At 45.6% G+C, this 17881-nt stretch overlaps 1 protein-coding gene across 6 annotated transcripts in view; it reads left to right on the plus strand.

Annotated features, from left to right (window-relative positions):
* Positions 1-17881, plus strand: part of adgrl1a (adhesion G protein-coupled receptor L1a) — a 147059-nt gene that overhangs the window by 96245 nt on the left and 32933 nt on the right. For all 6 annotated transcript variants that reach the window (XM_079365548.1, XM_079365552.1, XM_079365547.1 and 3 more), the window contains 2 exons: positions 11903-12116; positions 13243-13352. In XM_079365548.1, the coding sequence (XP_079221674.1) occupies positions 11903-12116; positions 13243-13352 (324 nt within the window). The remainder of the gene's footprint in view (positions 1-11902; positions 12117-13242; positions 13353-17881) is intronic.

Genomic DNA, 17881 nt, shown 5'->3' on the forward strand with positions numbered 1-17881 from the left:
CAGCGTACGTTCTGTTCCTTTGGACACATTTGGCCTCTGGCGCTATGTTGTTTTGTTTTTGTGTGTGTGTGTGTGTGTGGGTGTTTGCATGAACATAAGCCTCTAACTATCTGTGTGACCCGGCACTTTGGGAGTATTAATAATGCATTAATAATCAATTGACTGTTATCTGTATTCAGCCTCAAAGCACTGGCACAGGCACAACATTTGGTTTGATGAAATTAAGAAAATCTTTCTCCAAAGGAGCTGAGATGTAGACACATGCTCATGCACACCCACACTTTTATGGTGCCCATCATTTTGGCAGTCAAATTTTGGCTGGGAGAGTGTTCTCTCCATTGTAGTGTGAATAAAGGATTGGAAGAGAAAAATAAAAGAGAACAAGGGAGGGGGGGGGGGTGTTTAAAGGAAGAGGACAGGGTTTCAGTGTGATGAGAGCTGCTTAAATCACTCTCAGTCTAATCAGAGCTCATTTGGAAACCTGCAGGATCATCACACATGGCTTCACCGTCTAATGTGTACCCCCGCTCCTTCTCCGTGTCCTAACTAATCTGCCAAGCTTTAACCTCACTCTGCTCCTTCTAATATTTACCCCTAAAACCCACACATTTATTCCCCACTTGAATCAGCTTTCACACAGATTTTTTTTTCTGGCCTGCACGAGCTCTGTACATGTACTTCTTTCCAGCTCCATCCCACAATTTCACTCACCTGCCCACTCCGCAAGTTGAATATTTATGTTGCTAAACCTCTCTCCATTTTTCTTTGTGTAACCAGGCATACTATTTTTGTTCTCTGAATGCAAAGTCACACCAGTACAGACAAATATATTATTGTATCTTGAAGAGAATCCACCAGCCCGACCCCGCATTCTCCCAGACAGACCGACGCGTGCAACTCGAACAAACGGAACGTCCCCGCGGATTCCACAGAATGTTTGAGAGTGTACGACTCTTCATATGCGGTGTTGCTGCTCTGGAAGCCCATTAGGCCTGCTTAATGTGGCAGGCATTTCAGGCAGCTGCGCCGTACGTGATGAAGCCCTGACACGGAGCTTTTCATTTAGCACAGCGAAAGCCTCACTGTTTGTTTGTGTATGTATGTGTGTGAGTGTAAGTGCTTGTATTTATGTACACCAGCGGTGGCAGTCGCACCATTAAAAGACTTCTTGGGAGTTGTTCTTGTCTGTATGAAAATAGGTGCCTATATACTGTATGTGTCAGTGCGTCCGTAAGCCAGCATTGTTTTTGTATGTATTATATCCAGATGGGTGTGTGCGTGTGTGTGTGTGTGTGTGTGTGTGTGCCACTCATATGAGGACAGCAGTGCCAGCTGACTGGTGGAATCTGTTCTCATCTCCCCTGTATTTAAGCCTTTGCTCTCAGATCAGTCGCTTGGAAAGGCCCCTGGTCCTTTAGTGCACACGCAGGCATTTTTATCTGTCTTTCCCTCCTCTCTCCGGCTTTGTTCTTCTGTGCCTTTCTCCCTGAACACTAGTTATTATTTAAGGCTGGTGGACGAGCTGTTTTTACACATCTTCTCTACAAAGTGCTTTAGTCTCTGGACTGTCCTTGGATGGTGACAGAATGTCTGAATGGGGACTGATAACAATGCAGTATTTTGCTTTCTATAATGCAGAGGCTGGTTGTTATTTTTCATGAAGTACCTCATGAAGAATTCACTAAGCCCTTGCATACCAGATGTTACTTTATGACTTGAGCTGACAGCTATTTCAGGTCTAAGTGTTGCTCAACACGAGCTTTAACACTCTGAGTGAAGATCTTAGAAAATACTTGACCTGAAAAGACTTCCAATTGAATTTTTGGGAAGACTTTCAGTCCTCCAATACTTTGATATTAAAAGATAATTTCTAAACTGCTACCTACTCACTAATTCATAGGAATTGATCCTCTGACAGACTTGCAGCAATAATACTTCGAGAGGAGGCAATAAAGCTGTAGCGCCGCTAACATTGCTACAATATGTGCGCTTGGTTTCTAGTTGTTGTGTAATTTGTTGAGCAGCATATTGTATTGCTTTAACTTTTGCTTTGTAATCGTCGTAGCTCTGCACATTTAGACCGGTCTGAAAAACTGAGCGTACTCCTGGAAGAGCAGAGCTGATACAGGATAATTTCTAACTATAAAACAACAATTTCATTCCGAAAAAGGCGATGTTCATTTCTCCTTTCAGCTGTACCTGCTACGATTAAATAAGAATTATTTTGTTTTCTTGATGCTGGATTACATTTATATTGGAAACAAATAGAGATTTATTTTCTCGACTAAGAAAGTACACATGTGTAGCCTTTAATAAAAGACACAAATTGTGCCATGTCTATACATATACAGAACTAAATACATAACTTTCAGATACATGTTGTGTTAAATAGATCTGCTCCATCCAAAGGCTGGTGATGTGCGTTTATTGAGAAAAGTTAACTCTCCAATTTGTCTTAATTTGACCTTTGAATACTTTTTTTTTTTTTACCATGTTTATCTTACTCTGCCATAAAGCTTAAATCCACAGGCTTCGCTGACACTAATTGCTAATCTAGTAGCATGTGAATATCGCTGCGCATCATCTGGATTTAGCAATAAAGAGCTGCTGTAAGCCTGTTTTCTAATTTCTCCCTCTTTGCCTCGTGTGCTTTCTCAAGCTTTTGTTGCCTTTTCACATTATTAGCAATAGCTGCGGCGTTTCACCCCCTCACAGCCGACTCTTGCCTCTCATTTTCACCCAAGCTCTTTACTTTCTCTCCTCTCAGCTATTACCCCTGCTCTGCTTCGTGATGTCCTTACCTCCCAAGCTCCTTCTGTTTGTTTTGTTTTTTTGTTTTCTCCTTCTCATTCCCTTCAGCCCGTCCATCTTTCTCTCTAAACATTTCTTCCCTCTCCTTTGTCTGGCTCTCTTCCTTAATCTTGGCCTGCTATCTGTCAACATATCAAATCTATCACACATATCCTCTTGTTGTCATTCCCTCCTTTCTCTTTCCCTTTACTCTCTGCGTCCTCACTCTGTCTTTTTCTCCTCTCTCGTTTGTTACCTCCGTCGCTCCCTCCACCGTGCTGGGGGTTGCTGTGCTCTTCAAAGCCCTTGGCTGAGAGCAGTAGATCACAGAGAGGCCTGTGTGAGTGAAAGGTTAATGGATGGCCTTTGAACATATATTGGTAGTCTGGGACGGGCGGGAGACGGAGGGAGAGGCCGGGGCGGAGTGCTCGTGTGTTCTTTCAAACCTCTCCTTTGAAGATGACGCACATGGCTCTCGTGTGTCTCTGCCTGTATACAGGCGCTGGGCCTTTTTGTTTATTCATTCGTTCACAGTTTTAGTGAGCGTTTGTGTGCGCCCGTTTTGTTTATGTGTTTGTGTTTGCTTGTAGTAGTGTGCGTCCGGGTATGTTAGTTTGTGTACATTGATCTGTGTACTGCAAACACACTCCTACATGAAGGATCGGGGACTATGATCCTGTTTGTGCAGTCGTGTGATAGCTTCTTCTTCTCTCTCAGGACCCGGCCGCGCAACTTCGATGCTTTGTAACCATGAAGCAGGGTGTAATGCGCGTGTGTTTGTGTACATATAGTATATTTTACAGGTGTGTTGTGTGTTCATTTGCCTCTCATGTGTTTGTGGCCTGCACATTGATAATTACCAGCAGCAGCTTACGGCTGGCAGCCAAGGGCAGAGAGAGCAGAGAGGAGGAGTGAGAGAAACGCTGGGAGAGAAATGGATGAGTGGAGAAGCTTTAAGAGCCGTGGGTGGGTAAAGAAGGAGAAAGGGATGAGAAGGATGGAAGGAAAAACAAGAGGTGAAAGGTCAGGACAAGAGGGAGGAATGAAGACACGGAGAACATGTGAAGAGGAAGGCTGGGGAGGGTAAATGAGCGTTTCCAGGTGGATGAAATTGGACGAGGGATCGAGGGATGGCGCTGACGTTAGGAAGCAAGACAAATGAAATGAGAGCAGGAAACATAGCAGTTTTCTTATTGGGGATGGGCGTCTACAATAATTCAAATTCTCTAGTACTCACTTATTTTTATTTTTTTACTGTAAAAAAAAAAATGGCAAAGATCTGCCTTGTCTATTGTGATGTCGCTCATCTGTACTGAGTGTCTCTAGGACAGCGGTCTGGAAAGGCCAGTTTAGAACAAAGAGACAAGTGTCTGTAACATATTACTCAAAGAGCTGTCTCCCAGTCTGTAACAGTGATTCTGCTGTTCTGCTCAATTCTGCTGCTCTTTCCTCATTCATCTTTCCACTCTCATAGCTGTTGTTGGTGGCTTGTACTCCGGCTCGACAAACACTATCAACTCACAGAAAGGGTTCTCCTTTCACAAACCGTAATGGGGGCATATCTCAAATCACAGTTATTTAGTTATTAGCCTGTCTGGACATAAAGTTAATCTTCTTAGCGATGTGTTGTCATGACAACGACATTTGCTAACAGGGTTAGCAACTGATGGAAAGTGAGACTGCCTGTTTTCTGTCTTTGTTTGTTTCTCCTGATGCTTTAACACCATGTGGTTAGTGTGGTTAAAGTATCTCAACAATATGCAAGTTTAATGCAATTAAATGTTATCTTTGTCTTGTGTTTTTTCTGTGTATATACGTCTATAGAGAATAACCACAGTTGCCGTAAAGCAGTTGTTGTTGCTGTAATCCGGCTGGCTGTGCAGGCGTGTGTTGATGAAAGCTGAAGCGGGAGAAGTTACACCTCTGTGTACCATTCTACCAGTTTTCTTACCAAGTATATTTCGATCGGTAAATCCAGAAAGTTCAGGTACACATGCAACACTAACTTAGTTGAACTGTTAAAGCCTATAAACAATGCGTGCGAGGATTAGTACTGAAATTTTACTTAAATAATGTCAACAAACATTTTGTACCTATCCCTAGTTTTTAAGTTGCAAGTTCCTTTATTTTTTTAAGTCCATCATTAATTAACACAAAAAATGGAGCAGTATGAATTCTATCCACACTATGTGTATTCATAGCATACTTGCACAATGATATTTTATCTCTTAAAAATGCAAAGATCTAAGTGACATAAACTCTGTCCATGACTCAAAGTCTTTGGCGTAGCGTAAAAAGAGGTTAATTAAGTGTCTAATACAGTGACAGACTGGGCTTTAGCACTTAGCTTCCCTAACAAGTCTCTGGATATGGCTTGCAACCCCTTCAAAACACACACACACACACACACACACACACACACACACACACACACACACACACACACACACACACACACACACACACCTTTCTGACAGAAGGCCTTACAGTGCTCACTGTCTTCTTTTCTCTCCTCCACATTTTATCTTTCGCTCTCACTTTTTCTTCTCTTGAGTTTCTCTACTACTTTCCTCTGTTCATCCCTGTGGCTGTTTTCCCTGCATCACCATCCTCACTCCACCACAGTGTTTATATGAATCTCGGTTCTACTCACAGTGTGCTAGCCTGCCTCTTGTGATATGTGCTGCAAACAAAGAAAAAAATACAGTTGTGTTGGGCCTGTAGCGCAGCTCCAGTCCCTTGGGACATGGAGGATATTTTACACCGGGTGAATCTCCTACTTTTTAGGCAGGCTGATTTTTATTTTGGGCTCTGCTGTTTCCTCCCGCTGAGGCACTTTTATTGCATAATTAGGTACTGGGGCCAGCAATGAAGTGGTTTGACAGTATGAGCACGTCCCGTCTCGCCTCCCTCCTCAACTTTGTGTGTGTGTTGTTCTATGTCTCAGTTGCTTTTTTCACCAGCCTGTCTTAATCTCCCTGCTCTGCCTGCTGGTTCTCCCCACAGCAAAGTTAGTCAACACGCACTGAGTTCTTGAGGATGAGGATGGATGAGGGTTAAGGCGGTTGTGTGTCTGCCTGCAAGAATGTTGGTGTGTGTGCTTCATTACGAATGCATGTGTATGTGTGTGTATCCCATTTCCAGCAAGGGCAGGTTTAATTCAACTATGAATGATGTAATGTTAAGGACCTTGCTGTAATTCAGTTAATTTAGAGAACTGGGCCAGTGTGAAGTTCCCCTTTTCTCACAAATCTCTTTGCCTCTTTCCTTTTATGTCCCATGACCTTGTGCCTCCACAAAGAGCGGCCATCATGTTCATCTTCCACTAGCATCTAGTTTGACGGATTCTATCTTTTTTTTATTGTTCCATGCTCTAATTCACTCTGGCATTCCATCTCCCCTTCCCTGTGTGTTAGCCTGACTCGCTTCCATCACAGTGGATGTGTGTCATTTTGGCGCTGCTTTGTGTTCTGACCTTATAGCACTGCTGGTGACTCCACACACAGTCGCCTCTCATCTCGTCTCCTCTGTCTCTATAGCCTGTAGGAGACAGGCGTAGGAGTCAGAGGAGATGAGATAGCATCCTAGCTTCGAGGCCATGTTTCCCCCCCATTGCATCCATACACACACTGACACACACACACACACACACACACATACAGTCCCACAAGCAGCCCCCCACCCCCTGCCCCCTCATGTTAGGCCTTTAGGTTTGTCTCAGGATGTCACTTTGTCACAACCCCTCAGCTTGAAGGCTGTCTGGATGTGACAGTTTTGGCCGCATCGCCTCAGCTTGTCTGGTGGTGACAGGCCATGCTCCAGCAAGTCATTACGCTAACTCACGGTGCTAAGTGAGTCACTAAGATGCAGCGCTAAGCTGATAAAGTACTGGAGAAATTTGTGGGGTAGCCAGAGAGGGTTTCCCATCACTGAGACCTTTTAGTTCTGTCCAATGACTGTAAAATTACTTCTTCACCGTCTTTACTACGGAACAAACCTCACATTCGCTTTTTCAGCCCAAGCTGAATTTAAGCTCATATGTGGATGTTTGCATGTGTGTATCTTTTCAATATTCCACTGTCGTATCGTTGCAAAATGAGCATTCTTACCTATTAGCCCAGATGCGACTTAAAATTCATGAAGGTGGTGATATAACAGGATCCAACCTCATCTGCTGCATGCCCAGTTTTTTAACTACCTATGGTGCTTGTTAAGAATGTTCTCTGGAACTACTCAGTAGACTGTTCGAACAGACAGAGGGGCAAAGAAGAGCTGATCACATTTTGGCCCCAGAAAGACAGTCAGCCATCCAGCTAACAAGTCAGCCTTAGGGCCACAGAGCTCCACGGGTATAATCTTCTATTGTGACTCAATTGCACAGTCGCTATCTCAGTCTTTGGCTACCTTCAAGGCCAAACCTCCTCTTTCAATTATTGCTGAGAAAATACACCGTAGAGCGTCTGACACAGTCCAAGGTCAAACTGTTAGACACATTGGAAACAGAGTGCTTTTTGAAAGCACAGAGCTGATGGAATGTTTTTGGTCATGTTTCGATGAAGGTAAATCCTTGTCTATTCAAACCTTTTTGGATTCTACTGTGTGAAACCTTTGAGTCTCCAAGTCAGGTTTGTTAGTACAAGAAACCAGATTCAGACTTTGCATTTTTTTTTAAAATGTATTTATTTTTGACAAACAACACCACCACCCAAACAAAACAAACAAACAATAAGACAGTTGGATAGACCAAACAGAACAGAACAAACAGCATAAAATAGTTTATACCTTCAGTATACATCAATTCAAACATTTTCAGTCCCAGCACACTTTACATTTCTGCACGACATGCTGAGCTTACCCCCAGCAAAGCCGGCTCCGCCTACACAAGAACCATCGGCCTCCTCGTCGACCCACTGCCACGCCCTCGATCACAGGGCCTCCCCTCTCCCTCTTTAGCCGGATGAAAGACCTGTGCATGAATAACTGTCTTCGTCCCACCCATGATGCCGGACAGGAGCCAAGTGTTCAGACCCTCCCACCTGGCATTGCTCTTTGAATGTTATTTTTTTGTTTGTATCCTATCATTCATCATTCATCAGTACTATTTTGCCTTATGAAGTTTCTACTTTATACTGGTTTATAGCAATTTTTTTCCCAACAGATGTTGTTTATTAACTATATTTTTGATGAAATTTAAATTCAAACTATTATTTGACTGAGCTTTAAATATGAAGATTTTGCCTAACAGAATAATAGTATTTGTCATCTGAGGCGCATCTTCATCCAAAATCACAAACAGGATGTTTATGGGTTCAAATCTAAAGCAGATACAACTCTTGACTGCAGATCAAGTCTTCTTCTCCTGATGATATCAGGTGTGAGCTCATGTCCAGGAGTGTAGATTGTTGTGTTGGAGAAAGAATGATGATGGGCAAAGATTGGCTGAGCTTCTGCAAAACGATGTTCTTGTCTGAGGGTCCCAGCATGTATCCACCCTCAGGCTTTAATTACTGTGTGGGAATAATGAGTCAAATCCAATCAGCTTCCCTCTCTTGCTCTTAATTTGTGTGGAGCTTCTAATATGAAGCCAACGGTTCAGTCCCTCACACCAGCTGCCCTGGAGTGACACCAGGCCCCTGTCTGTTGTGTGTGTTTGTGTGTGTGAGATCTCTGTCTCCTGCTCACCATAACGTCTTTGCTAATCAGCTTGTGTAATTATCAAATTGGCTCATATAATTATCAGCATGTGTGACAATTGGTAACCATTTCTTGTGGATGACAGATATTAACACAGTTTGCTATACCAAGGGAGATGAGTCACAGTATCACAGTGAGGGATTAAATCCACCTTTACATATGGCTGCGGAACGATACTTTGTCATCCTGCTATTATGAGCCTGACAGCCAAGACTAAATGGCCACGTGTGTATGCGTGTGTGTCTGTGTGTTGGCTAAAGAGACCCTGAAACCTTAATGGATTCCTGCAGAGTGAAGGACAATCGTAGCCCATGGCCAGTCCAAGCTTATCCACTGCTCATCTCATCTCAGCTCAGATTCAGCCACAGCTCCAGCTAGGCCGCAGGCCATCTGGCTCAAACACACACACACACACACACACACACACACACACACACACACACACACACACACACACACACACACTCTGTCTCTCTCTCTGTCTCTCTCTCTCTCTCACACACACACACACACACACACACACTCTCTTTCTCGCTCTCTGTCCCTCTCTCTCTCTCTCACACACACACACAGACACTGAGTTAAGTTTCGAACTTCCTCTTACTACGCCTTTAAAAAAACTAAAAACTCTGCATAAGCCAGTAAGGTTCACCCAGCTGTTCTTACTCAGTGAATTCCAACTTATACCCAGAACTTGTCAAATAGTGGGAGCGTGGGTGTGAAATGTGTGGGTGTAAGATGAGAGGCAATAATGCGGAAGTAGAGATTGGCAGTGATGCCAGAAATAGGCTAGTTATCATGGTTGCTGCCACTGTTGAGTACACTACCTCTATAATGACTGCGCTCAATTATGGCTAAATATACACTGTAACAGCCAGGCCAGGACAAGATTCAAGTTGGGTTCATATACCACATTCAGTGTTGAATAACACCGTGGATTTTTAAACATCAGTGGACTTCAATTACATTGAGAGTTTAGCTCAACACGTCAATTAGCTCATTGACTGTAAATCTAGTTCTTTATGGCAAACCAGGTGATAAACCAGACAGGGGTGGTAAAAGGCCAACATGATCCAAGAAACACAACTCGTAAGCTTTGCTGGCAATCAAATGGCCCAATTATTAATCTTAAACTAAGTAGTTATGACTGTTGAAAGACGCTAGTTCTTAATCAGGTAACAGCCAAGTAAATGAAGTGCTCTATTGGCTGTTCTGCCAAAAAAGCTGAGGCCTCACATGTAGCTTTCTGTATTAACACACATCATCGTGGCTGCACATGGCCTTTAATAAAACATGTCTTAAAGAGCGTGTTTGATATGTTAAGTGTCTTTAACATTTGCTCTGCCCCCTCTGATAGGGGTTATTGTTCCTGTTGTGTTCGTCGACACAGTGTAAGTGGAGTGTGAGTCCTCCTGGTGGCCCCCTTCACTTTTACTCCCCTCTCGGCTCTCTGTGTGTTTCTAATGACTGGCCAGCTGTACGCTGCTGTGTACTTACACCGCAGGGTAGTTAAGAGAACAAGGCCACACACTGACGCTGTACATTGTAATCCCACTGTGAAGCCAGGAATGTTGGTGTGTCTATACTGTAAGTGTGTGGGTTTTGACTGTGAATGTGCACATTTTTCTGCTCAGTATGTCTCTATACGTGCTAATTTGCTTATGTGGGTTTTTGAATTTGTGTGTGCGGATCTGTTTGTCTGGCCTCGCCTGCTGTTTGCATCTCCGTGTGCTTTAATTAGTATGCGCTTTTGCATCGAGGCCTTTGTGATTTGGCACTAGCACTGCATGCTGGCGAGGCATAAAAGATTTGAAGTCTGTCTGTGCTAGTCATTCAGCCTTAATGGCGTTAGTTACACAACTGAACTCAAGTCCCCGCCGCATAAATGGGTGGCATTTAGAAACATGAGCAAGTCCAATGGCAGTGAATCATGTAGCGCACCGCTGCAGAGCATGTCTGGGATGACTGACATTGACATTGACCCAGATGGGCACTCCTCCTGAATGGACAGCGGCTGAAACCTAAGCAGTACTTGCTCAGTGTCAGGAAGGGAAAACAGCCCCGCTTTGTGGGTTTCAGCACTAACAGTTGTGGGGGAGAGGGCTGACTCAGTGCCCTTGTCTGCTGCTTTGCCCGTCTGGCAGGAGAAAAGTCTGTGCAGAGAGAGCCTCAATTTATAAAGAACTACTAAATTCCTGCCTGCTTCAGCGGCGCCAGTACTGATCTGTTTAGATCTGACGTATGCCCACCATTAGCTTGCCATTACCTCCCAACTGACAATGCAGAGAGGAGCTCAGTGAGAGCCAGCTGCTCCTTCAGAACAGTGGACAGCACCTTGCAGTCTCTAAACTTCTAACAGCCAAAGGGTAGGTGCTCTCTTTAGTCAGTTCAGGACCATGGACAGCAGCCCTCACAGCCGCCAGCATGAGTCTCTGCACAGAGAAAAACTGTCCTTCAACCCCAGAGGACGACTTCACCGCCAGATCATTCACCATTTCTCGACTTCCATTCTGTTTTTTTGTGCCCCTGCCTACACCTAGGCAGCAAAGAGAGCCGGCAGCCATTTTGTTATTTTTGTATGTGTGAAGGTTAGTGTGTGGAGGCAGTCTGAAAAGTATGCAGTTGTGGAGAGAGCTGTAGAGACAGCGAGTGTCTCTCTCAGCGCCTCTTCGCAGCCCTCTTTTATGCCTCTCAGCCTGGCTCAGCGATTAACCCTGAGTACCTCGCTGTCCCCGCTGACCCTTCTCCACACAGAGCCCCGCTACTGGCCACAGCTCTGCACTGACAGGCCACTCAGACGGCTGATTAACAGCAGTGGGTGTGCAAATGGTGTACAAAAAAAAAAAAAAAAAAAAAAAGGCAAAGGTGTACCCACAGAAACTAGTTCTCCTTTTGCTTCTTCTTTCAATACCTCCTGTGTCACTCAGTGAATCCTAAGGTGCTGCTCTGACACATCTTTGGAGGTCGAATACACTCGCGAGACGCTGGGAAGGACACGCGCTTCTTCTCTGGTGGGGGATCACTGTGATATGCTGCTGCTTGGCTGTGTGTAGGAGTGTGTTAGCGTTTGGAACTCTCACAGTTTGTTTCGCAAGTGGTGCAATATTTTATTGGAGAAGCTGGTGCGGATGCAAATCCCTCATGCCAATATGTGATCTGTCATTTTCCAATGTGAAGACTGGACTGCCAGGCTTTGGCTCAACAGGGCTGAAATATTACTGCTGCTCAGTTAAAGCCAGTCGATAGCAGCTAATTTGTGCTCTACATGAGGAAAATTGGAACCACTTTCATTCCGCCTGCTCTTGTCATACACTACACATCATCTTTACAATGTGGTCGAATAATAAAGTGCCTCCTAAAAGTATTAAGGTTCATTGAATTATCAATAACTTTGCCTCTCTCCCCCTTTCCACTCCAGCTCTGAGCCGGTCAATGATGCCCTTCGGCTTGATGCGTCGAGAGCTGGCATGCGAAGGCTACCCCATCGAGCTGCGCTGCCCTGGAAGTGATGTAATTATGATCGAGACGGCCAACTACGGCCGCACCGATGACAAGATCTGTGACGCAGACCCCTTCCAGATGGAGAATGTGCAGTGCTACCTTCCTGACGCCTTCAAGATAATGTCACAGAGGTAACTATTGATCTGTTTGGATCTCGGGTATGTGTGTGTGTGTGTGTGTGTACAGAGTCGGTGCCTGTTATTGGCAGAGGAAACAAGATATTACTTCACAACAAATTCCTCCAGAATATTGGGCTTTTTCCTCCTGAGGTGTTTATATCTCGTGTGAAAAACTCAAGTCAGCCTCCTCACTCTGTGAAGAATGCCATGGCATTCTGGCGTGCGTGAGAACACTGGTGTGTTTTTAGTTGTGCGTTTTTGCTTGAGTGTGTGTGTGCGTGCATGTGTGTGTGTTAGTCTTGGGTTGTTTCAAGAGTGTTTGTCGGGCTTCCTACAGCTGCTCTGTGTGTTTGGGCTCAGCATCTGCTTCCTCTGAGCTCAGATCAATGGAAGCGCTCTCCCAGCTATCCATCACGCATGTAATGGAGGCACGGGGTGCTAGCTTGGGGAGAGAGCAAAGGGGGGGGTTAGGGGGGGATGGGGGGGGGGGGGGGGGAGTAGGGGACTATTGAGGGAGTAAAGGAAGGAGAGAGACAGCTAGAAATGATGGGATGATAGAGTGAGCTCAGCATAGATGATTTAAGATATAAAGGGAGTAAAGACAGCACCGGGGAGAAATGCTAAAAGCATGGTAGGGAAGGATTATGTGATGAGAATGAGTGAGTGTGTACTGTATCTTTTTCTTCTCTGTGTGCGTAAACGTGAGACAGCATGCAATGACAGGGTTAAGATGAAGGTTTTATGTGCAGATGAATGTTTTCCCTTTGCGCGTGGTGTGTAGAGTATTTGCTTTAGCCCCCCCCCCCCCCCCCCCACCCCCACGACGTCCTTCCCCTTCTTCTCTCACCTCTAATTGCTCTCACTCACAATCCCCCAGGAGAGGAGCCTCTTACGTCACTCGCCCTCTCCCTTCCTCTTCCCGAGCTCCTTCCCTGCCCACTCTGTTTCCCACCTCCCTCACTCCCACTCTGTTTCCCCCCTCCCTGCGGGTGCTGCTGTCACATGATCTAGTCTTGTGTAAAATGACTCCCTTCCGTACTATTCTCTCAGTGCCTGAAGATGTTTGTGTTCACTTACTTCCTGCCTTCACTCTTTTTTTGTCCTGTTCTTTCTTTCTCCCCACGCCTTCCCCTCGCAGGTGTAATAACCGCACCCAGTGTGTGGTGGTCGCGGGGTCAGACGTGTTCCCAGACCCCTGCCCAGGAACCTACAAGTACCTGGAGATCCAGTACGAGTGTGTCCCCTACAGTGAGTACTAAGACCCTGTCACCCAGTCCCACCTCCCTCCCCCCTCACCCCATTCACCAACCCTCCCCGAACCCCCTGCCCCCCCCCCCCTTTGCAACCCCCCAGAAGCCCCTCGACAAATGACACTGTCACACTCCCACATGCACACTTGCTCCCCCTGTCACGTTGGACACTGGTAAAACAAAACAGGACAGACAGTCATCCTCACCTGCTCTCTCTCTCTATCTCTATCTCTTTTTTCTTTCTCCTTCATACACATACAGGCACACACACACACACATACACACACACACACACACACACACACGCTCACACACAGAGCGCTAAACCTTTTTTTCTTCATCAACAGAGCGAAGCACCAGTAGCTGAGAGGGATTTTCACATGGGGGAAAGTGCACCACAAACAAGGTGTCCGATAAGCACTTGACGCACACCCACCGAAAATGTGGGGTCAGCCCTCATTGGCGCTCACTGGTGCAGTGTAACACACACACACACATCGCCCCACACTTGTACTCTGATTGACCCAGGGGTCCGCCTCTACCTTTATCTGCTGCCAAACACATTTGCTGTCCCTCTGATTTCCAATAAAAATTAAAATTGGCTGCGGTAAGATTGTGAGGTGGTGGCGTGTGTGTGTGTGTGTGGGGGGGGGGGGGGGGCGCAGTGCTGTACGCCACACCTCACAATAGGAATGTCAACACTGACTGCAAAAGGCTTATTTTAGACCACCTGCCCTGGAGCGCCACACATTTTAGTGTCCCCATGGTAACGGTTGACATCCTCACGGCACTGCTCAAAGCTCCGTGGCAGGTGTGACTTATAAACATGCCTGCACTCACAAAAAGCCTACCTCCAACAGGCAAAAGAGGGACACACGGCTGCTCTCTTTCCCACTCCATCTGAAACAGACACACACCTAAAAAAAAATAAAAAAAAGAAGCACACTCACACAGCTAAAGGAGCAGACAGAAAGGATTATACAATGCGTTGTGTTTACCCTTGTCCATGTGAAAATCTCCGCTCAGTCTCCCCTCCTCCCTCTCATGTATTAATACTCTGAGCACAGCGTTGATCCTCTCACTGTGCAGGAGCACCTGGCCTGGAGGGGAGGAGCAGTGGCGCTCCCCTCTGCCAGGCAGAAGCAGTATTGGGGTGCAAGAAGGGGGTGGGAGGACTGTTAAGGGGATTCGGGATGGGGTGGGAAATTGGTAGTAATAGGTCTTCTTGGGGTAGAGGGGCTGTTTTATTGATCAGAGTGGGGACACAGTGTGATTCTCTCTGCTTTTTCCTCAGGCACAGAGGTTTTGGCGAGCCACTGGTTCCAGTCGACGCCAAGCTGCTAACATCATTTCTCTTTCCTTCTTCTTTCCTTTTCATGTCTTCTCTCTGTGGTCTGTCACATATTCTCTGCTTATTATCTCTCACTGTAGATATCACCTCTTTTCACGTCGCTCTGTTTGTGTTCTGCTTTTCTTTCTGTCACTTTCCATCTACTCTCAAAGGGTCTTTAATCTTGCCCCATTTCTCTCATTCTTCTATTTTTACCCTGTCCATCAATCTGCCACTGTACCTTATCATTCGATTCTGTTTCTTCTGCTGTCTCTATCTTTTTTTTTTTCTTCTTTTTTTTTTTTTTACAGGTGGGATTTATTCTCAAGTATCCACGCATCCGGCTCTGACAGTGGAGCTCGGAGAAACTCAGGGACTTCCAAACACTTCTGTCAATGTTATTCCTGGCTCTGCTCAGTGCTGTTGTGCCCTCAGTTTACCTTACGAGAGACTTTGTAGATGCAGGCTGCAGCCACAATCTGAGATAAAACGAGATTTAGCTCAGTTTTCTTGTGGCTGAGGGATTATTCTCTCGTGCGAATATTTTTCTTCCCAGCCTTCCAAGTGGCAACAAGTGTTGTCCTTCACTCCCCTCGGCCCTCTTGCTCACTTGTCTCTCGGTCGAATTTAGCTGCAAACAGAGTGACCCTCTCCATGCTATTGAATTTGTTGTTAGTCCTTTGGTGGTTCTGGGCTGTAGATTGGTGTCCTCTGTTGTTTCGTCCGTAAAGGGTCATGGCAGTTTCTTACTTTGCCAGACTTGCATACTAACCTTGTCCTTTACCCTCTGACTGAAAAAAACTAAGCTCGTTCTTTCACGGCAAAGTAATCAAAGGGATGATTAAATAGATGCTGACTTGCATTTTTCCTCCCTGTGTTTGGAAAAAAAACTTTGTTGATTGCGTCTGAGTTATGGCACGGCTTAGAAAATTGGAAGCTGATCCCCCTATGATGAAAAGTCCCGCCTGTCTGAGGTGACAAAGAAGAACCAATTACCCCTGTCCTCTGTCACTCTCCTCTGCTGTAGAAACACAATGACGCTACACACACTCGCATAGAGAGAAAAACAAATAGAACACACAACACGTCTCGTGCTGTGGGCTGCTGTACGTGTTTGTGCTCATCTGACAAAATAAATACGACCTGACACGTTCAGACTCAGAGCTGGAACTGTTCATCCCGAAACCTAGCCACCGTCGCACCACACGCCACTCAACTCGGCCACTTTTAATTACCTGGAGAAGGAGGGGGTGTCGCTCTCCTCAGTTCTGCCTCAGCAGAGATTTGTCAAGATTAATTGAATTTGCTCCTGCTAATCGCTCTGGTAATGCCCCATCGTTCACGTCTGGCTAGGAACGCCAGGCATAATCCAAATCTGAGGCGTGTTTTTCATCGGTTGCCTCTACAGAAAAGGAGAAGAATAGAGAGATGATCTGTAAAGGTTGGTGTCACGGCGTATGAGATGTTGTGCGGCCATGTTGCCGGCAGCGTGTGATGTTTGTGTGTGACAGGGTCCTCGATGTGCGTGTCAACCAGGCGCCATGTTAGCAGTCACCTGAAACGGCGACGTGACAGGCCGAGCTGGGCTGACACACACACACACAAACACACTGATGTCAACTGAGCTCAAACAAGGGGCCGGAACATTTGTGTATGTTGTTGAGCGGGGGATCGCCTTGGCAAAATACAACATCGGCCAACAAGTCAACTCATATCTCATCCAGCCAAAAAAAGCCCTTTAAGGTCTCCCCGACACAAAGCATTTTTTTTGCCTGCCAGAACAGAGAAAGACCAAACCGCTCAAGTGAACTCTCATTTTGCTCTGATACAGCCTGCTGTAAACTGCTGGATTCAATAAAGACATCACAGATCCATGCGCACGGCTGCAGAAGCTCTGTACTGCAGTAGAAACCCTACACAGCCTCCCTACAGTAATACAGATGTACACAGAAGCAAAGTAAATCTAGCCTGTGAGAGAACTCTACCTGCCCCCCCCCCCCTCCTCCAGGACACAGTACTACATCATTATTGACTACTAATGCTCCCTCTGCTCATGCCATGCATGCTTGCCATGCCAGAGCCATTTCCCTGAGTGTTGTGCCTCTGCTGTTTCATCAGCTGTGATTTATCTTGTTAATACACACACTGCAGGTCGCTGAAGAAGTGGCTTTAAAGCGCTTACTCAGGTCATACAGTTAGACCACTTTCACAGCTGATCCTTAAATCCTTTCTCGTCAATTTGGAAGTGATAGTTGACCTGTTTGGAAAAAAAACAACAACATTGTGTTATGACAAGTTTTCCGTTTTCACTTGAAAAGTAACTAAAAATGAAATTCTATTAATATGTATCGGGGCCCCATTAGACGTGCGTCTCATAAATGTTTGGTGAATTAGAAGCAGAAGGATTAGCTCAGGGCAATTGAGAGGGATCTCTCTTTGCAGTGAAAAATGTAAAATGAGAGTGGGAGAAAATTTAGAGGGATGAGGGCGGAAGAAGCTGCAGAGGACACGCTATCTCTCAGCACCGTAAAGAGACGGAGGAAGCGAAGTTGTTTCCGCAGAACTCTGGCGATGTGTGTGTGTGTGTGTGTGTGTGTGTGTGTGTCTGTTGGCGAGTGTGTGTTTCTAGCCGTACTCATTAGTGTGGGAGTAATTGATAGGGTTGTAGAGAGCACTGAGCAGAGTGATTAAGGGGAGAGAGGCCAGTGGCTTATTTCTCAAAAGGGCCCTGAAAGAGAAATGCTGAATGAATCAGACAAACAACCAAGGTGGCCTTAAACTAACCTCCAGCACACTGTGAAGACAGTTTGATGAGTTTCTGTCTCTTTTTGTGTGTGTGTGTGTGTGTGTGTGTGTGTGTGTGTGTGTGTGTGTGTGTGTGTGTGTGTGTGTGTGTGTTTTTTTGTGTGGATTGTGTGTATGTGCTTGTATGTCCTTGGGTCTGTGTGATTATCTTGTGTGTCTCTGCTTAATGTCTATTTTTCAGGACAACCAAGAGCAGAAGAAATGGAGCCAACAGAAGTCTTCCATCTACCTGCACCCCATTCTTCTTCTTCTTCTTCTTCTTCCTCCCTGCAGCACTGAAGATGTTTTCTTCCTCCCCCTCTCTCTCTCCCCCTCTCTCTACATACATCATACACTTTTTGTACATCACACTTCGTTTTCCTCCTGGTTTAGGAAAAAAAGTACACATTGGT

The sequence above is a fragment of the Symphodus melops genome, assembly GCF_947650265.1.
Source record: "Symphodus melops genome assembly, chromosome: 17".
Classification (NCBI taxonomy): Eukaryota; Metazoa; Chordata; class Actinopteri; order Labriformes; family Labridae; genus Symphodus; species Symphodus melops.